General features: G+C 43.1%; 2 protein-coding genes and 1 long non-coding RNA gene across 4 annotated transcripts in view; 2 read left to right on the forward strand and 1 right to left on the reverse strand.

Annotated features, from left to right (window-relative positions):
• RPL4 (ribosomal protein L4) overlaps positions 1-21,125 on the forward strand; it is a 342,845-nt gene that overhangs the window by 54,279 nt on the left and 267,441 nt on the right. The window lies entirely within an intron of this gene.
• Positions 99-14,171, reverse strand: DIS3L (DIS3 like exosome 3'-5' exoribonuclease). 2 transcript variants are annotated; one of them, XM_030228389.2, is made up of 17 exons: positions 14,002-14,171; positions 11,395-11,548; positions 10,542-10,670; positions 9,853-9,988; positions 8,939-9,115; positions 8,082-8,160; positions 7,036-7,215; positions 6,311-6,480; positions 5,816-5,977; positions 4,900-5,147; positions 4,061-4,153; positions 2,976-3,509; positions 2,085-2,239; positions 1,818-1,996; positions 1,355-1,500; positions 654-828; positions 99-582 (listed from the first exon to the last, which is right to left on the reverse strand). In XM_030228389.2, the coding sequence occupies exons 1-17, from the start codon at positions 14,144-14,146 to the stop codon at positions 271-273; spliced, it is 3,174 nt and encodes a 1,057-aa protein (XP_030084249.2). In that variant the 5' UTR covers positions 14,147-14,171; the 3' UTR covers positions 99-270. The 2 variants fall into 2 exon arrangements, with proteins under 2 accessions (XP_030084249.2, XP_018769552.1); XM_018914007.3 differs by lacking the exons at positions 6,311-6,480; positions 8,082-8,160; positions 8,939-9,115; ... (2 more) ...; positions 11,395-11,548; positions 14,002-14,171 and having other exon boundaries at positions 106-582; positions 7,036-7,089.
• Positions 14,319-16,325, forward strand: LOC115484163 (uncharacterized). Its single transcript, XR_003944896.2, has 3 exons — positions 14,319-15,018; positions 15,124-15,187; positions 16,084-16,325. It is a non-coding gene; the product is annotated as an uncharacterized LOC115484163 (long non-coding RNA).

Raw genomic sequence — 21,125 nt, forward strand, 5'->3', positions numbered from 1 at the left:
CATGAGCAAAGTAATTTTTTGAATGATTTTTAAAAGAATTCACAGCACACTCTTTAGTCTGAAATATGAGCTTTATCAGGTATAAAATCTTTTCATAACTCATCCATACTCATAATCAGATAAAAATAATTCTTATTTAAAATAGACATTTAGCTTCTTATTGAAAGGACTCTTGAATATTTAAATAAACTGCTTTTTTAAAGATCCCCAAGCACTTGTGCACAGTGAACAGGAGTGGAACAGCCCCAGCAGCTGGTGGCAGGTCCCAGTTCAAGTCCTGATGTCCTCTGTCACATCCAGCAGTGCCAGCTCCCGGATCTCCTCCAGCAGCTGGTACAGGCTGGGCCCCTTGGTCTGGCAGAACTCCCGGGACTCCTCATCCATCACTTCCGCCCTGGCTCTGTCCTGGGCACGCTGGGCCTCCTCTGCAGACTGGCTGACTTCCTTCACCAGGTCAGACTTCACCACGTGGAAACTCCTCTGGGCAGCCTCAGTGTCCGCAGTGTGGTGCGGCGCGTTCCTGATGATCTCCAGCTTGATGGTTTCAGCGTGGCACCGGGAACTCTGCACAAGGATTCTCACCTGCAAAGCAATACTCTGGTTACATTTCTGATGGGGCTTTTTCCTTTTCCTCCCTCATATGAGATACTCACTGTGATGTGATCAAAAAGGCTCAAGGTCATGGAGTCTCCAGTAGTTGTAGTGGAGGTGATTTTATGCTGAGAGCGATGGAGGGATCCAGGCTTCCACTGGCAGCTCCCAGCCCCTTGACAGGAGATGACCAAGCCCTCTTTGTTTTTCACGTAGGCTGCACCTTTGATTCCGTACCTAGAGAAGAGCAGAGAGAAGCTGTTCTAACCAGTGTCAGGTCTCTTAGTTTCAAAACCTGCAGGCTGGCTGGGATTGTAGGAAAGCAACAAGAAGGGGCAGGCATGGCAGCCTGATAATCCTGCCTGAGGAACAGGATAGGTGTTAAAGAAACCCAGACATGAAAACAGCATGGAGACAGTGACTGAAGTGTTGAGAGCAGTGAAGCAGAAGTGAAATAGTCAGTGATCCATTATCTTAGTACAGGGTGGGGCCTGGAATGGATCAGTGATGGGAGAAGAGCAGCTTTACAGGTTTTTCCAGCCAGACCGTGAGGAGACAGTTCCCCATTTTAAAAGAAACTCCTTGAAGAGCAGCAGCATGTTTGCCCTGGGTTCCCTGTAAGGCAGCAGCCTTTTCTGGCTGGGGAGGCTCTTGAGGCAACCCTGTGGAATGCTGGAGATGGCAGATGTGAATTGAGCTGTGCCAGGCTGTGCCCTGCCAGCGTTCCAGCAGCAGCAGGTGTCAGTCCCAGCCCCGGGCTCACCGTGGCACGAACACGAGCACGCCGTTGGTGCGGATGGAGTAGATGACCCCGTCGGCCACGCAGCGCTCGTCGCTCTCAGCACTCCTGTCTCGGAAGTACATGCACTGGAAGAGCTCTGTGGACTGCTTCTGAGCACGCTGGGCTGCCTGTGAGCACCCCCCACACACAGAGACAAAAACTACGTAAACATTCCAACAAGCATCTCTGGCTTTGACTTCCACAGCTGCTTTTTCCCATTATTCATACTCTTACCTGTCCCCAAGAAAAATTATATCTAAAACAAAAATCCTACCAAGTGAAGTATAAACACTTTTACTACCATGCTCAGAAAACTGATATTTAAAAAAACCCCAAAGCACTACAAATAAAAGCAAAGTGATGCTCTTAATTCACAAAAGCCACAGTCAGGAGTGGTATCCCATTCCCTAGAGCACCATGGAGACTCCCAGAAGGACGCCTTTACCCGGTTCCTGTTATTGATGTGTCTGCACAGTTCCTCCAGATCCTTGTTGCTGATGATGTTATCCTTCACATCCCCTGGGGCTCCCCTCAGGGTCGCTGCCATCAGGAGCCTGTGCACAATGATGTCAGCATATCTCCTGATGGGAGAAGTGAAGTGAGTGTACTTCTCCAGGGCCAGCCCTGCCAAGAGAGAGGAACAGAGATGAGCAGTCAAAGCCTCCCCCAACAGTTGAGAAATCACAGGAAAGGCAGGAAAGTGATCAGATACCATAATGATGAAACTGCTCCTCGGGACAAGAGCCAGTTGAGAAGTACAGAGCGTTGGACATGGCGTGGGTGGCCATGGAGCGCAGCAGCTTGTTCACAATGGGATCCGAGGGGTCGTTTGCTCTGTCCAGAGACTCGGCCAAAGCCTTGTTAGACCTGGCAAAAAGGTGGTAATTCCAAAGAAAATGACACTATCCCTGGTGATAATGGCTCACAGTTGACAACAGCATAAAACTCACATAGAAGTTAATAGTTATTCATACAAAAATGGCAAGCAGAGTCATATTGAAACTCTAAATGCAGTTTAGTAACAGCTCTGCTCTAAGAAAATGTTTAGAAAAATCCCAGTTTTCACCCAGCTGTCTGCTGCAGCCTGGAGAACCAGGGACTGGAGCAAACTCCATCCTGTGCAGTACAAAAGAGTGAGCTGGTCCAAACCTTTTTGTCCAGCACAAATGGGACAAGGTGACCCCTCAGGTCACAGAGGCTCTACTGATGCCTTTCACCATGGCCTTCTCATGTTATCTTGCCCAAGTAGTTATGAATTATTTTGAGTAATTTAAAATTACTAAATTGCACAGAATTCACCTAATTTAAACCAATACTCTTACACAGGAAATACAGTGCAAATAAGGCCACCGCAGAGCTTGACCACTGCACAGTGACTGAACAAATGTTTTGTCTGGGTATGTCTAAAATTATTCAGCCACTGCCATTTGGAGCACTTCTCCTGGTCAGAACATCATCAGAAAGGTTCTGATAGAACTCCTTTTAAGAACTGCTATGCATTGTCTCTTAACATTGATATTCAGAGCTGGAATTGTTTAACAATAACAAGGCCAAACAGTTAATTGCTTAACTGTAATTACGGAACTTTAGTAAAAAAAGCTACCGTGTGTCTATTGAGAAGCCTTTGGCACTGGCACACTCCCGCAGCTCAGTGAAGAATTCCTGGCGTGGTGGAGGGTGCTGCCGCAGCAGAGCTTGGTGGGGAAAATCCTCGGAAATCCTTTTCGCCACCCAGTGGTTGGCCAGGATCATGCACTCGGCCACGGTCTCGTGCACTTCCAGCGGCTGCTTGGGGATGAGGTCATGGATATTCCGTTTGTCATCCAGCTGCACTCGGATCTCGATCCCCTCCAGCTCCAGCGCGCCGCACCGGTCCCGCTTAGCCCGGACGTGTCGCGCTATGTCGGTGAGCTTGGATATGGCCCAAACCAGCTCAGCCAGCTTCTCCTGCCTCGCTCCTTCATCCAGGCCTTGCAGTTCGAGGATATCCGCCACGACACTCGTGTCCCCATCCAACAGTCCCTGGGCTGTCTCGTACTCCAGCTTGTAGGCAGAGCGGATCAGGGTTCTGCTGTACTGAACCCTCAGCGTCTCGAACGATTCCTTCTCCAGCTCCCACAAGACACTCACGGCGTACCTTAAAGACAACACCACCATTCTGGAATAGTTCTGGTAGACCTAAACTCCCATTGCAAGCACATTCAACTCTTAGAAATTTATAGATTTAATTCTGGTTGTGGAAGAATCTTTTTTCTTCATTAAACCAGTGCTCAGCAACACCACTAAATAATGCACTTGTCTTTCAGTCTCATGCATCACAACTGAAATGAGGACCAGCTACACAGCAGTATCTTCAATTCATCTGCTGAAGCTGAGTACCCCTAAGGTATAAAATCTCCTTTATGTTAAAGCAGAGCTACACTGTGATAGTTACTTTTACCCATTTTTATTTTATTAGTCAGATGAATCCTCAATTAACATCTCTGTAGCCTGAATGTCCTCATGCCAGCCTTGCATATCCTCAAACCAGCAGCCAATTGAGCCTGGAAATTGATATAAAAAGGCCTATAAAATTCACCCTACCTGTGGTAGAACTGAAAGGTAATTTTTAATGTACACAGTTCTTCCAGTAATAATGTAAAATGACTTGTAGAAGTGTCCCTGCTGAGAACAACCCCCAAGCCTTACCTGTCCACCCCGCTGAGGAGGGAGCAGAGGTCAGCGCTGAGCACGGAGGGCAGCATGTCATAGCGCCGGTCTGCCAGGTAATACGTGGTAGCCCTGGAACAGAACACAGCTACTGCTCTTCCCACCCATCAACACTGCTCCACAGCCTGACCTGAAAAGGTCATTCCCACAGAACACTCCCAGGTGCAATGCCAAAGTCAAATTATTTAAATAGCAATTTGTACCATACAACCCTGATTTTGCCTTCCTTGGTATTTCAGCTGCCATTAAGGGCAGAACCAGGGCTGGACAAAATTTGCTCGCTGAAGAAGAAGTGAATTAATCAAACATCTCTGCTGCCTCCACATTGTACTTCTTTGAATCTACAAAGAATACAGTTCATTAAGTGAGTCAGCAGTTTAAGTTCAAGACACTGGCAATAAAAGAAAAAAGAGAATGAAATATTTGCACATTAAAAGACAAGACTGAATATTAAAACATAAGCCTGACAAATACCTCTGGAATGAAATTCATGTAAGACTTAATTCCATTTTGCGGGTGTTCACCTCCCTTGGAATGCAAACAGGTGGTTTTTAAAAGTACTTTAAGTCACAGATGTTAAATTAGACCATAAAGCAAAGAAGAGTGATAAGGGAAGAAGAAACTGGTATAGCTTTCTGGAAAATGTGTCCAAATAAAAGCAGAATGTTATTAGTTACCTAATACTTTAATTAGCTTTAAGAAATCTTTAGTTAGACATGAAAGGTGAAAGCATGTTTCTTTCCTTCCAAAGTTTCCTTAAGGTAGCATCACAAACTTCTGAGCTCCATAAATTTTCTAATTTCCAGAAAATATCTCACCTTGCTCTGGCCTCAACATCAGTGTAGGAATTTGCTGCCACGAAGTGAGTCACATCTGCAATGTGCACCCCCAGCTCGAGGTTCCCGTTGGGCAGAGTCCTGACAGAGAGAGCATCATCCACATCCTCGCAGCCCTTGGGGTCAATGCTGAATATCAGGTGGGTATCTCTCAGGTCAAGGCGTTTTTTCACCTCCTCTGGACTCACTTTCCATGGATTCTTTGGAGAACTCACTGGCATTTCACTCATCTATACAGAAATATTGTTGATGAACAGAGATTTATGTATTTTCTACAAAAAGATGCCAACAATTAGATTTAATTAGTTTTTCAAATTCTTCTTTTGTTTCATTTTACAAGTCCATTACATATACTTTACAGAAAGGATAGAAAAATTGAAAAGAATTCCATGTGTACTAGTAACCAATGTTATCACTGTGGTGATACTGCAGCTCTGGCAAATAAAACAACTACATATTGGTTTTTTCATCTTCTTCTTTCTATTAATTGCAGGTATAAACAAAATAGTTATCCATAAAAGCTGGTTCCTCTCCCAGTTGAAAACAAAGTATTTAATACAATGATTTCAGTAGGATGAGGCTTTCAGGATCAGTAGCATAACCACATACTAAAGACAGAAAAAAGTCTACCTCGAATTTGAAATAAGAGTTTGAAATCTCCTCACAGCAAAAGGATTATCTTAAAATCACTATTGACTTGAAAATAGTATCAATAGAACCACTGATCCAAGAGATTCCAGAAAAATAAAGTAAAATAATAATAATTTTTCAGCTTTTAAAGTGGGCTTTCAGAAACCCACTGGCAACAAAGATGTCAAGCTGTAAGAGGGCCCCTCTCTTTGAGAAACAAGACCCTGGAAATGAACAGAAAAGGCTGGATCTGATCACAGAGACAAACCTGGATTTCTGAGAAAGGGGCAGCACAAATGCTGTTCTCCACCAGAATAGCTGCAATTTCCCCCTCGAGATCCCCAATTCTCCCCAGCACTCTCACAAAGTGCCCGTTCGGGTACAGGGAAGTCGACTCCCAGGAATCGATGCGCACCACAACTCTGTACTCCTGCAGGGAGACAGCTCTGTTAGAACAGCTCTGTGCCCCTGAAAATACAATTTATTCCCCTAACACAACCTTAAATTTAGCAGAAAAAAACCCAAAGCAAGTGGTATGTAAGTGCTCAGGGCAGCTGGACTGTGGTCCAAATTCAGAACTCAAGCTCTGTTACCTGCAGCTGAAGTGGTCCTGACAGGAACTGAACACAATCCTTCAAGGCAGAAATTGAACCCTCACAGATTCTGTTTTACCATGGTTTTGTCACGGAAAACATCATTAGAGCTATAACACCCACACAGCTTTGTAGGAACACAGAACAGAGAAACACTTCAGTTCAATTACCTGTAATGCTTCAGCCTGCTGAGTGCTGATCCGGATTTTGGGAATTCGGTAATCCCAAGGTGTTACAAGGACTTTCTGAGCATTTCTGCCCTGGGACTGGCTTTCTTCTTTAGAGGGGAAAGTGACCACATAATCCCTCCAGTTCTTCTGGATGATTCCAACTACTTTACCTTTAAATCAGAAACATTGTGCATTAAAGAATTAAACAGAACCAGGAAAACAAATATGTGGGAGTGCAGGAGATTCACTGCTTTGTAAAATCAACTGATGTGTCCCCAAATCTGTTACAACTGCCAACAACATATGGTGTGCAGACAATACAAGTGTGTCATAAACTACTGTTGGCACAGGCAGATTTTAATGAGCTTTTATTTATGTGGAGACTAACTCATTGTATAGATTTCAACTGATACACAACATAAATTATTCAGAGATTCCCTATGCTGCTGAATTGTGGCCAATTCCAGTAATACAGAGAATTGTTTATAGCAAAGAGCAAAACAAAACATGATTTCCCTACAAAAAGAGAATTAACCTCTTGAAACTTTTAGCTCTGACCTCAACCAACTTTTAAGATGCAGCTACAGCTGCAGAATAATAATTTCAAACAAGATTCTAAGTTCCCATGGTACCCAGGCATTTCACATGGGGATACTTTTTCATCTAACATTTTTCCCCCCCCCCGTTATTTATCAGCAGGGAATTATAAGGATGTTTCTTCTTACCTGTGGGCATAGGGTCACCTGTGGTGTCTGCAGGTGCTTTGTCCTCAGTCTCATTTTCACAGAGGGCAACAGTCCTTCCCTTCCATTCATGCACAGGCAGCAACTCAACCACAACCACATCCCCATGGATTGCACGATTCCGAGCCTTGGTCCCATAAATAAGGATGTCACTTTGAAGTTCTGTATTTGAAATAAAAGGAAACAGAACTATAATCTTCTAAAAAAATTCCTCCATTCTTGGCAGCATTCTGCTGAAATAACAGAAAATTACTTTTCCAAAATGATTTCTTCCAAAAAGGACTACTGGCAAGAAATTAATACTTAAAGGAAATGAAAACATTTTCCTCTTGTTTATTTTTTTTTTTTGTTTAAGGATCTTTTAAGGAATTCTGTAAGTGAACCTTTGGATAAAAGCAGCATAGGGCTGGGATAAATTCATCGTTCTTAGGCAGCAGCTATAAAAACAGGCAGCATAGCATAGTTAAATTGTGAAAGCCACTGCCACAAGATTCTGGGGAGGATTTAGAATAAAACAAGCTTTTAAAAAATAATGAGTATATTGAGCACGGGTTTGACTGCAGGGTCTGTCACAAGAACATTTGAAAGTAGTCATTAGTGAGAGCTGGGCCAATGTGTCTGTGCAAGGGCAATGGACTGTTCCTTCAAAGGTGCTGATGAGTAACTCAATTCTGGATCACTTTGGATCAGCTTGATCCAAAAGGCAATTTTCCAATTATGTTCACAAAGACCAGCTTCTTCCTAATCCTGCCAACATCTATGCAAACTCTTACTGCAGTCAAAGGAGTGGCCACTTGAGGTTAGAGCAAAGCACAGGGACAATCTGCACCAGCATTTCCCTTCAGAGAGGTGCAGGCAAACAGGACAAGAGGCCACAATTTGGCCAAAGGGGGTAAGAAAGAGGAAGGAGTTCTCCTCACAAGTTCCACCCTCTGGTTAATCTTCAGCCTATTTTCTGGCTCATGAAAATCACACAGGCATTGCAGTGTCTCAGCCCTCAGCTGGTTTGATAACTGAACACCTCTCACCTGTGTCTTTGCTGCCAAACCCCTGAAGCCGGACAAAAGCTTCCAGCTGTGCTCGGTGCTTATTGACATTCAGTGCACCCTGGAAGAGACCACAAAACCAAGCAATGGATGAAACAGTCACCCTAAAAATAGTTTAAAGGATAACATTCGGGGGGTTGCAATTAGTTTTGCATTAATTAGTTTTTTATTGATCCGTAGGTTATTTGGAACACGGCTGTTCTCACTACAGGGGGGAATGCAGGGTGTAGGATTTTAAGTAATTCTTTTAAATGCCAAATTTATTTGTAAGATGGTAAATGACATTTTACTCCAAGCACAGGCAATGTAAAATTACTTTTGCTGACTGCCATCACTGCCTCTAATTCTTTACATTATTCTTAAAGGAAGGACACTTGTCTACCAACATCCATATTAAGACCCTGAACAACCATAAACCTGTAAATTAATTTCATTGACTGGGAAATCTCTGTGCAAATGAAGTTAGAACTGCTGCCTTTGTGCAGCACTATTTATATTTAAGAACAAGGTTTCACTGCTTCAAATCACTTCTGGTCTCTCAGTTTACAGGTACATCACATATCAACATAGCAAATTTCAAATCCTCAAGAGCCAAATCTTACTTTAACTTCTCCAAGACAAAAAAAAAAAAATATATATCCACATGTCACAACATGGCAATACGGGAAATACTTTGAGAATTCTAAGAATCCTAATCCCTTCCATCCTATTGTTTTTTGTTTTCTTTTCCTCTTCCCACCACAGCCATATTTCTTTCTCTAATCACTCGAATTCAGGCACTTCAAGGGATCAAGCACAAGACTGCATTGCTCTGTGTATGTTCCCTATGTAACAAATACCTGCAGGTATCTTCCAGACTTGATCCCAGCCTCCAGTACCTCCACAGGTAAGTGCTCAGGATATTCTTTTCCATGGTTCTCTTGGCTTTCACTCTCCCGCTCGCGCCGAGCTTGGACTATGGAGTCAAAGAGCTCATGGGCAGCCTTCAGGTCAGGCCAGAAGTTATCCAAGTAATTCTGCATGCACAAATAGAAATAAACAGAAAAGTACTCTGAGATCTCTGTTCTTTTAATAATGCATTTGGAAAGCCCATACTGGACAGGATCTGTCTCACATTGTACCCAAATAACACAATGGTAATGATGAGTCTGCTCTAAACCCCACAGATCTGTCCCAGGTTCAGCCTAATCCACTGCTAAATACAACAAAGGTCAATCAGTTTGGTGCAGTTTTTACTGAACATCCTTTCACAGCTGAACATGAACATCACATCTCCAGATCCCACTGAGTACCAGTGGCATCAGTGATGGACACCAAAATGAAGAATGAATTATCTTCTCAGACATCACTGTATCCTCAGCAGTCCAGGCAAAGTACCTGGCAGAACATTGTTAATGGATATTTAGGCTACAGCTGCTTATGGACCACTTGCATTCCAGATTTAGGCAGCTGTTTGAGGGAACTGGTCACTGCTCATCAATGGCAAATTCCTTAAAAACAAGGAAAACAAGGAAACGGTCTCCTGAGAAAGATGACCTTTATCCTCAGAGCTGCTGTTTATCTTTCCAGCTCTCTGCTTTTTTCTGAGATTCCCATAAGTGACATATTTGCTCACTTTGATAAATGGAGATATGAGCTAACTCATAGTTTTCTTGAATGTAAGCTCTGGCATGATTTGCAATATACTTTAATGTACTTGCTTTATCATTTTGATGCAGCATAAAGGAAACCTTTTATTTTTCTGGCATGTTACCTTGAAGGAAATCACAAACACTCCTTCAGTTTCATTTCCATACTGCCTGATAGCATCTTCATCTTCTGTTACCATAACAACTGGCATCTGACCCAGGCAGTGATTGTGATACCAGGCTGCTGCATTGTAAATATTCCTAGAAAAGCAAAGTTTGAAATAAGACTTCTGGCACAGCTCATTTGCTACTTGCAAGATCTTGCTGGATTTGTATAAATGAGATTTTGATTTACCACTCAGACTTTTGAGAGATAAACACCAAGCTACAGAAATGTTTTTTTTGCAAAAATGTTTCTCTACCATTCTTAAGTTCCACAAGAAGAGAGGAGAATAGAATGTTTCCTCCCCAGTACATCTACTTGTGCCCGGGCTGCAACACAACACGAAGTTCCTCTGAGTGACTGTAAAAAGCAGACTGGAGGTACAAAGACTCTGATGCTGTAGTGTGACTTTAAACCGATCCAGCTTTCTCTTTAGCATTACTGCATTTAATTTAATTATATTTTGTCTATTTCCCTAAGAAAACAATGCTGATACTTCTACAATCATAAAGCACAATACAGACTTGCAGTGCCTGTGAACTGTTGCAGAGCTAAGCAGAGCAGAAGCATGAACTCTCAGTAGCTGGTGCATGCTCACATTCCTAAAATCATGACGCTGTGCAATGTGACGCTGCAGAGGTTCAAACAAACCTGGTCTGCCACTTCTCCATGGATTCTCCCTTCTCCCTGGGCAGGTAGCAGTGCTGGTGGAATTCATTAGCAAACACAGTACAGTCATGACGGGGATCCTTCAATAGATTCCGTAACTTGTTGTACTGCCTGCAATGAAAAAGGAGAAATATATTCTTGTGCCTGCTTTTGATAATCCTATTTTAACTCCACGTGAAAATACAGCTGAAAAACTCCAGGAAACTTACTGTCATGCACAGAGAAATAAATCCTAAACACCTGCAAGCAAACTTTATTAAGTTCCACAGTGAACACTTCTGATTTTAAATGTACTTGTTTTCCACTGAGCCCCAGAAAACATCCTAAGTGTTCAGGAACTTGTTTTATTTGTCACTTTTGGGGCAAGTGCTATTACTTTAAAAGCCTTCATGCTTTAGAATTATGGGAAGGCCCTGAGAGCAAATTTTACTCTGAAATGCTCTGGCAATGCCCAGGTTAATGTCTGGTGAGAGAAGTACCATACAATGATATTAATTGCTCCCCAAAGACAAATGCTCAGGCATCAATAGAGCAAATCAAAACCTGTCCATAATCTAGCTGTGGGCACATAATAGATCATTACTGCAAAGTCTAATGAATTCCTGCCACCAGCCATTTGATTAGTTAATAATGCTGCAGGTTTCATATTGCTCCTATCAAGTGAAAACTAGGCCAGGTATTGAAATCCACGGATCACAAAGGATCCCAGTCCTTCCCCTTCTGTAAAACTACATTAAGACACTTGAAAGGCCTAAAACCAAATTATATATTTTTTTCAAAAATCAGCATTTTTACTTCAATCTAAATAAAAAATAAGTTCTTATGGGATAAATACCTGCGTCCTTTCTGATGTTGCACAGCCTGACAAGCTGTTTGCATGAAAATAATTCCTTTCAGCTCCGGAAATTCCAGAATCTCCAGGTACTCCTGAACAACCTTGCAGTCGGGGACAACGTAGTGTGTGACATCATCTGATAACAATTTGCCATCTAGAAGATAATTCAGAGTTTCAACGTTCAAACTTTCAGTTGCAATAATGCCTTCTTGAAATTGTTTCCTGATATAAGAAAATTAGAGTTGTCTCCTCAAATGGGTACATTTCTTTTTCTGATGAACAAAATTACAGATATTATAGTTTAATTCTGTGGTCCATAAATTTGTGACAAAACCCTTTTGCACCCACTGATGCAAACTCTTGTGCATATTCTACCCAGAGGAGTGAAAAAGATCCACTTTCATTATGAAAAGGCTATAGCTTAAAAGAGTAAAGCTTACAGTTCTTTCTTCTCTGCTTCCATATGGAAAAGGGACTATACATCTGGCACAGAAAATCTTTTCATGGAATTTCTAAAGGCTGTAGAATTATGAGCAGTTCTTTTACCCTGCTTCCACAGCCCTCTCTGTTCAAGCACACCATTTACAGCAGGCTCTTTACACAAAAGAGCACAGGGAATAGTGCACACAGAGAAAACCACTGCTACTGCAAAGGAAAGATGTTTTTAAACCTAAACTACCAACCATCAGTGTTAATTTTTTTTATAGAGACTCTATCCCATCAAAATATCGGACACAACACATAACAGGTGACATCTTAAAAAGTACCTCAAAATTCAAGAGTTTAATTGCTTTTGGTATCTCAAAGATTACCCAAAAGCTTTCAGATGGGAGGGGATCTCCACTGTATTTTTTCTTAATACCCATTTACTATTTTTATAAACACTGAACTCACCACAGTGCAGGCAAATTATACAGAGTAAAGCATATAGATACTGACAAGTCAGGCTATTTTTACGTATACCTTAGAAGCTGACACGGGACAATCTCTGAGCACAGGTGTGAATCCAGCCAGCACAATTGTGCACGCAGTAACTTGGCCTCATCTCACACTGAAGGCTTATAATGGATGATGGCAGCATATATACAAGAAAGCTAATATTTATTAATAATTCAGAAAAGCATTAAAGTGAAATGTCACTGGAAGATTTAGGAGCTGTGCCCATACGAAGCCATCCTTGCCTAACCCATCCATCTAGAGCAGAATGACTCCCAGACAAGCACAGCCCACCCTTACAAGCACTTGCTGATGTGATTTTTGCAGGCAGTCTCTCCCAGGGCATGAAATAGATTTGCTCAGCACACTGTGTAGAGTCAGGAAGGAAAATAAATATTTCCCTCACATCTGGGTTACCTTGAATAGTCACATAGGGACATATTCTGACAGTCACCTGTAGCACAATTCAGATTCAAGTACAAAAGAGGGGGAGTTAGGCACAGCAGGAAAGGTTAGAATTTTTTCTGATATGTGCCTTTAATTTATATTTGAGGAATTCACAACCAAATGCAGTATTTTAGGGAGCAGTAACTATCACTAGTCCTGATCTCCTAGATAGCAGTAATACTCTGTAACAGTCTAAGTCAAACACCTTCTGGCCTCGACTGCAACCTAAATCAAAAGTGAAAACATTTATGCCAATCATAGTTCCAAGGAAAAAAAAAAGTGTCATAATTCTTAACCTTTTCTTTCAGGCAAAGGTAAGCCATTTGGTCGATTTCAACAGGTTGGACATTATGTTTATTATTTACCAGTCTTTTTCCTGCATCAAATAAATAGTGCTATTGAACAACAACAAACCCAACTGAAATATCAACCACAGGTCTGGTGATGATCTACGATGCACATAACAGCACCACAGTACGTAAAAACAACAACAAATGCAGACATCAGAGCCTGGCAGCCTTCCCGTGTCTGAAATGCCCTGATATAACACAGGCAATTACATTTAATTACTGAACAGAAATAGCTGCTGATGCAGAATTACAATGGCTTCAAGATAATGGCTTGGCCCCATTGTAGTACTTAACAGGTATGTATGGAATTTAACTCATGCTATAAACCACCACCCTGCAGAAATTAATTCATTTTAAAGGATCTTTTAAAACAAGAGAAGTGTAAAAATTGAACAATCCTTTAGCCTTTTATCACTGCCAGTAAACTGTTCACAGTTAAACCCTCTAACAATCACTCCTCGATTCCTTCCGCTCTTAACGCCTCGTTGATTTCTCAAGGATCTTGCTTTAAAGGAAAACTATTGCTACAGCCGTGATTTGTTCAGCACCATCCGGACACCCCAGGACGGGGATCGCCCCTTCCCCTTCAGAGACAACCCTTGCCCGAGGATCATTCTCTGTCCTCTGGGGTTCCCCCAGCTCAGGGATCACCCCTCGCTCAGGGACCATCCCGGTTCTGGGATCACCCGTCTCTAGGATCACTCTCTGTCCTCAAGGATCACCCCAGCCCAGGGACCACTTTGACCCCATCTCTGTCCCCCGCACCCGCAGCCCTGGGGACACCGCCCACCGCCCCAGGCCGGCCCGAGGGCGAACCCGGCTCTGTCAGTGCTCGCCCCCGGCTCCCCCCAGAGCCCTCGCGGCGGAGCCTCACCGCGGGCGCAGGCGGCGCGGCACAGGGCGCTGCGGCACAGGGCGCTGCGGCAGGGCACGTCGGGGCGCAGGTAGTGCTCCCGCACCACCCGCACGGCGCGGCCCTGCTGCCCCCGCAGCTGCAGCACCTTCTCCGTGCGGAGCATCAGGGCGGCGAGGGCCGGCCGGCAATGGCGGGGACCGGCGGCCCCAGGGCCGCGACTGCCGGGGCGCCTGCGCGGGGCGGGGCGCGGGGTCACAGCGCGGGGATCGGCTTCAACCGAGGGGCGGGAAGAGAGCGGGTGGGGCGGTCTGAGGGAACCGGGCGGGAACGAGCTGAAGGGACCGGGGCGATCTAAGGGAACCGGGCGGGAACGAGCTGAAGGGACCGGGGCGATCTGAGGGAACTGGGCTGGAACGAGCTGAAGGGACCGGGGCGATCTGAGGGAACCGGGCGGGAACGAGCTGAAGGGACCGGGGCGATCTGAGGGAACCGGGCGGGAACGAGCTGAAGGGACCGGGGCGATCTGAGGGAACCGGGCGGGAACGAGCTGAAGGGACCGGGGCGATCTGAGGGAACCGGGCGGGAACGAGCTGAAGGGACCGGGGCGATCTGAGGGAACCGGGCGGGAACGAGCTGAGGGGACGCGCGCTGAAGGACGGGTGGGAGCGAACTGAGGGAGCTAGAGCTAGAGCTGGAGCTGAGGGACGGGCGGGAACGAGCTGAGGGGACCAGGGCGGCTGAGGGACGGGCGAGAGCGAGCTGAGGGACAGTGGGGACGAGCTGAGGGAACCGGCCGGCTGAAGGAACCAGGGCGGCCCTGAGGGGCGGGCGGGACCGGGCTGAGGGGGAGCCCAGTGCAAGCCCTGAGGGAGCCCAGGCTTGTGTGGCTGGGCGAGCACAGAGGGCCGATTCCCTTCAAGTGAGGGATGCAGTTGTGTGAACCTCCATGGTCTTTCACGGCATCTTCCAGGAGAAATTCCGGGTCCGTTCCTCACCCCTGATTTCTTGTGGTGTCATGCCAGAGCACTCTGAGAGGTAGGGATCGGGGCAAGGGTGTGTAAGGAGAGCAGGGTGTGTAAGGCAAGCCCTAATGACAACTTTTTTCACAGTAATCACCAATATTGTCCTTCACATTTGCAGAGCAGAAGATAAAGGCACTGACAGATGAAGTCTAGTCCAAGATGAAACAGAAAAGCAGTGGAAGGTCAGGAGTCCAAAGCAATGTCTCTGGGTGTGAGTCAGTGCTCTGTGTCTGTAATGCCGCCAGTGTGGCTTTTTGGGGATGATTGTTTTGACTCTTAGAAAAGCATTCATACTTTCTCAAATGATAATTGCCTACACCATAACTTCCCTTTAACATAAATACATGGTGAGAGCTGTGTAGTGTTTGTCCTTAGGAGGGAAAAAAACACTGGGAAAGAGCCAAGGCAGTATGTCACTGTATGTTCCTGTTTATTCTACTTCTTATTTTTCACATGTTTCGTAAAATGTGTATCTCCAATGACTAATACTTCTAAGTAACCAATTTGTGCCAGTAAATGGAAGCACCATCTGTAAAAAGCTGATTTGCAGAAGCCAAGTTCTCAAACATCTGAGGAGGAGGAGGTGTTATAACTTAGTGAGAGACGACCAAAGTGTAGACTTGGGTTTGGGAGTCAGGATGATTTCAGATGTATTATGTAAGCAGGATGTGAGAGGAAAAAGGAAATGGAGAGCAAAATGATGGAGCTCTTCTTCAGCAGGAGCAAAGATAAGTAACCCATGCTGATAGAAAGGCTAAGAAAAACTCAGCATTTGGTAAAAAAAGACATTTAGTTGAGTTTGAAATGTAGCAGATGCTGATTGCTGACACAATGAGGAACACAGACCAGTGTGCTTACTCAGTGACATTCAATGACTGTAATAAAAGAAAGGTTAATTAAATAGAAGTAGCTGAGATCACTGCTCCCATTTGTGCACTGTTTCACAGAGGAAAATGGAAGACCTTTGGGCCAAGTTCATGCCCTGGGGATACAGTTGAGTAGCTGCATGTGTATTTATAACATCCTAGTCTGAACAGTTTTATCATTCTTGTGTTTCTCCACTTCCTTCCTCTCTTAGAAGAAACCTCAAATGGTTGCAAAAGGCCAAGCTGGAGTCACTAGAGCCAAAGAGAACTCTTGACACTTTATCTGACAGCTGAATTTGTCCCTGTGAGATCAGAGATGAACTTTCATGCTGATCTGGTAATTGTCTTTACACAGGGCAAGAAATTTATGTGGGGACAGCCAAAACTAGCAAGATAACGTGTGCATGTTTAATTGTTTAAAAATAAAAGTTGCAAAAATGTTGGTGTATCAATATTAGAAGATCTTACCAAATGTTGAAGAATAAAGATGAAGTGCAGTCTGCTTGCAGAACTATGGGACATACATTGCTTCATACAGCTTAACTTCATAAAGTACTTTGTAAAGAAAAAAGTCATCATAGAATGTATTCCTCACTTTGTGCAATGCCCCTGTGGGTAACACCAGCGAGTGCTAGAGAAGCTTTTATTTTTACATGGGCAATAGAAGTCTTTAGGTTGTGCCTGCTTGGGATGGGAAGTGGGAGCCTCTTGGGAGCTCTCCCTGCCTACAGAAGCCTGTCAGGAGATGCAGGACAGATTTCAGCTTGTTACCTTTTAACAGAAGAGTTTGGGCAAAGAGATTTGAGGTCACTGGAGAATGCCAGCAATTGGCTCAAGTTTCCCAAGCCTGACTCATCTGACAAATGCCACAAACAAGAGGCAGAAGATAAGTCTGGATCCACACAGCCATGGAATCAATAGAAATTGTATCTTTCCATTTGAAAAGGGCCTTTTTATATATTTTTTTCCTCTGAGTACTCTGACTGAGGTAGAGGATGCAAGATTTGATTATCTTATAGCATATTTTTGAAGTTGGTTCTCCCATTCTTAAAGCAATTGTGGAGCAATTGGCAATTCAGCATCTCCTTCTAACTCATCCTAAACTTGATAAATGTTCTTTTCTCTTGGAGATTCCTTCTCCTGGATCTCTGGCTCAGTAAAAGCCAACTATTGTAAAAATTGCAGCCACATCTAGAAAGGTCTCAGGATTATTATGCCATTCCTTGCACTCATAAAAAAGAAAGATATCAGATGATCTTAACAATGTCTGTTTTATGTAATCCGGTGTCCATTGGCATTAATTATGTCACCCTCCTTTAATTATTTTTGTCAGATCTCATGTTAATTAGGCTCTGTTATTTTGCTTAGGATTGCACTTTGATTGATGATTATCTCATTTATCCTTTCAAATCATTTATACAGCGTTACAAAGAGAATGCTAATTTTCTTCTCATTTTAGCGAAAAGAAAACGATTTTTTATTCGTGCAATTTTGGGCTTCCGAATACTCTCCGTGGATTTCCTTTCGTCCAAACCTCCCCGTTGTCCTTTGCGTTCGCAGTACCGGACACCCCCGCTGGGGGACGCTCTGTAATCGAGTTTGGGCTGAAATCGGACCTTTCGCTTCCCCGCCCGTCTCTAATGGGCTAAAATTCAAAATTCACCTTTCAGCTTCCATGAACAAACTGCTTGGAGTTGTTTATAGCATAAAGAGACAATTTTCTCCACAAAATAAACTAGAAAGGGATGCTGCTCTATAATAAAATAAAAAAAAATGGCTTGCAGATCTCTTCAAGCATGTCAGGAATAAAACTACACGATGTTTACAATTATTGGAAGCATAAAAGCAATTTATCACAGTACCTGATATTTACTATGGCATGCATTTGATCTTCTTTCCCCCACCCTTTTCTTGCAGGGATGCAGTTCAAAAGTTTACAGCACAGGAATGCAAAGCTGTGGACTCTTGTGTTTCACTTACTTTCTGTACCTTGGCTTAGTTTATCCAAGGCTTTCCTTCTGTATTTACTGATGAGAGATCCTAAGTATAATTTAAAGGGAAAAAAGCCTTTATGCTGACATGATTAGAGTGTTTGTTTCAGGGAGCTTTAGGTTGTTTGCAGCTGATAATAACTTGGTTATTATTCAAGATAGTAGTCCATAATTTTGCTTTCCAAAATATGCTTATATTTGCTATGCTAGAAATTATGAAAACAATTTGGATCAAAGGAGAAAGCCACCATATCAATCATTTGTCATCAAAATGCATTTCATTCGGTGGGATCCTTGCCCTGAGATGATGCTCAGGGTTGTCTCAGCCCCCAGAGCAGCTCCTGCAGGGTTCAGAGGATAATGGTGGTCAGAGATGGAAAGACCCAACAGGTCAGATTTTTCACCCACTTCCAAATTGGGAGTGCTCCCTCTGGTACATCTCGCTCAGGTCTGGGGTCAGTGCTGCACTATATCATGCTCTAAGGTTTATTTATTTATATACCCCAGTAAATAGAAAACAGAATAGCAAGGGTGACTTTTTACCCCCCTGCTTTCAAAATAACAAGAAGTTTCTAGGTGAAGCTGATTAATTCCCTCTTAGGCTCCTATCAGCAGAAATTAAATGGGGTTGACTCATGGGGAACTCTGCAGTTGTGATTTGCTCTACAAATGAGATATAAGAGGTTTTCCTTGAGAGCTCAATGATGTATAAAAGGAAACTAAAGGAAAATGTATTACACTGCATTTCTGGGCTGCAGCTGTGCATCTTAGGTGCCTTAAATTCTTCTTACTAAAAGCCCTTGAGCAAAGATTTTATGCCCTTAACTGCTCTATCCTATGGCAAATCATATTGCCTGGCAGGGCAGGGTAAATAACAGGTTACTCTTTAAAACAAAAATTACAGAGGAAAGATACAAGATTTCAAGATTTTTTTTTCATAATTATTGTCAAGAACTAAGTCTCAGCCAGCAAGTTGTACATAATAATGCTTTAACCTGTGCTGCCCTGTTCTGTATGTAGTGATATTATTGGGATTTCCTTGATGTCCCTGTGTGATAACTGACCAACAGTGAATATTTTTAATTGATGTAAAAGTCATAAAATGACACATGTACTGCTAACCACTTATTGTGCAATTGGAGGTTTTCATTTGGCAAATGTTCAAGCTTAAAATGTGTTTTTCATGATTATTCCCCTTATTAAAGCTCATTTGCTATTCATGGAAAGTGAGCACAAAAGAGATGTGAACAGTCAAAGAAACTCATTTAAAAATTCAAATGAATATCCAAGGGAAATGGATTTCAGTGTTTGCCCAACTCTACTGGGACACTCAGCAGCTGAGCATCTTCTTAATGGGTGCCTTTGTCATTGTCCTCAAGGCTTCCATCACAAATGCTGCATGGTTCCTTACGACTTCATATTGCAGTCATTATGCAAAATTCATTCTTGATATGGTTAAAGTGGTTCATTAGAGAGAAGCAAGGTGAGAGTGTGTTCACCACCTGCCTGCTGCTTTTACAAATGAGGCAAAAAATAATTTGTTGTGATACTGACTACCGAGTTTAGTGTGGAGTCAAAGGAACTCAGGTCTTTGGCCTTTGCTAAGAGCTGAGACATCCAATGGCCTTGCTCATCCTGGCCTCGGGGACTCCAGTTATCCCTCTCTGTGTCTTAGTGATGGGAAGGATCTGATCATCAACTGTGGAAACACAAAACAGTAGCTGATGTTTATTTTCTACCTGGGCTGAGCTCCTGCAAGCTAAATTACACCTTTATTCTTCACTTGCTTTCCTGGCAGCAGGATCTGCATGCAAGGCTCCTTCCTCTCCACTGCTTTCACCCACAAGTCTAATTGAAGTCAGGTGGTCAAGAACTGTCCTCTAGGTCCCAAACACTTGACAGAACCACCAAAGTGCTGCTTGTTACCACCTCACTAAATGGTGTAGTTCCTTATTTGCTGAAAATACAAAGTGATGTGAGCAACCATGGGATAGATAACTGAAAAAACATGTTGCATCATTCAGCCTGAGACTTTGGAGATGCATATACTCCTGCAAGCTGAGGTCAAAGGCTGATGCTTTTCAGAAAGGTCTAGCTTCTTAGCCAAATTTTTAACTGCTTCAATTAAAGAAGATCAGATTCTTTGCCTGGGGTCATATGGCAGCTCAGTGGCTCACCCAGGGTTTGGGCCAAAGATCCATTCTTTTGGTTCATCACCCTTGAATGCAAATAGGAAATTTAATTCTGCTTTATGAAGATATTAGGCAGATTTTATACATTTTAAATTTCTGGACTGTATACAATATATATTTCTGAAAGAGACCAAACTACCATTATAATGAGGTAATAGTCTAATGGGTAATAAAATTTAAGAAAAACAAGGCACAAAAAATGCTTCCAGAGGAAGAAATTGGACCTTGAACTAGTAGTTTGTGGCAGCTGATAAGATGTGGAACTTTCTGAGGATGTGAAGGACATTAGAATGGCAATCAAAGACCAAAATGCTCATTTAACTTAGTGAGAGACTGCTTGATTTTTTTACACTGATGCTTATTTTAGGTATTTTTCTACTTTTTCCCCAGCTGCACATTGCAGAATACAGTGTGTGGAAGGAGTGCATGGCACCAGTGTGAGCAGGTGTCCCCACGCTGGATGAGCTGGTGCAGCTGCAGGTAAGGGAAAGGTTTTCTGCTGGTGCAACAGGAAAGCCAAAGAGCAGCCCCAGATGTGGGACAGAGCTGTTCTGGACTTACAATCAAGTGCCAGGAATGCTCTTACAGATATGGCAGCCCATACCTTCAGAAGCATGGAAGAAGAGGAGGGGCAGTCTCAGATTATTTCTGTCTAATATTTTTGCTTAAAATTGAGTTCACCATGTTATTTTTCAGCTTATCTCACCACCCTTCTTCTTTTTTTTTTTTTTTTTTTTCTTTTCCCTTCTAGAATGGCCTATCCCTTCAAGTTTCATTTTTGGAATTTAATATCTCCTGTTGATTTCTGTTCCTTATCTTCTCTTGATCCATTTCTGCTTCTCTTTTAGATTCTGTCTCCTTCAGTCTCCAACTAATGTCTCCCCATATGTCAGATTTAAAAAAAAAAAATTTACAAGATACTGGGCTGGGAAAGGAAGTAGGGAATGTTTATGTGGTTGCAGCAGGCTGACCATTAAAGTGACTTTATTTCTACAGCATTTCAGATGCTGGGCTTGACAGTTTCATTTCTGAAACTATTTATACTCACAAAAATCCATAACAGCATTTCCA

This window comes from Serinus canaria, chromosome 10 (assembly GCF_022539315.1).
Source record: "Serinus canaria isolate serCan28SL12 chromosome 10, serCan2020, whole genome shotgun sequence".
NCBI classification, from domain to species: domain Eukaryota; kingdom Metazoa; phylum Chordata; class Aves; order Passeriformes; family Fringillidae; genus Serinus; species Serinus canaria.

What these genes read in the sequence shown, in the direction of transcription:
- DIS3L (XM_030228389.2), bottom strand. Translation starts at nt 14,146, where the DNA reads ATGCTCCGCACGGAGAAGGTGCTGCAGCTGCGGGGGCAGCAGGGCCGC. An exon ending in CAACATCAGAAAGGACGCAG is followed by an intron (nt 10,671 to 11,394) that starts GTATTTATCCCA and finishes TTTTCATTGCAG; the next exon opens with GCAGTACAACAAGTTACGGA. An exon ending in GTTTGGCAGCAAAGACACAG is followed by an intron (nt 7,216 to 8,081) that starts GTGAGAGGTGTT and finishes TTTCAAATACAG; the next exon opens with AACTTCAAAGTGACATCCTT.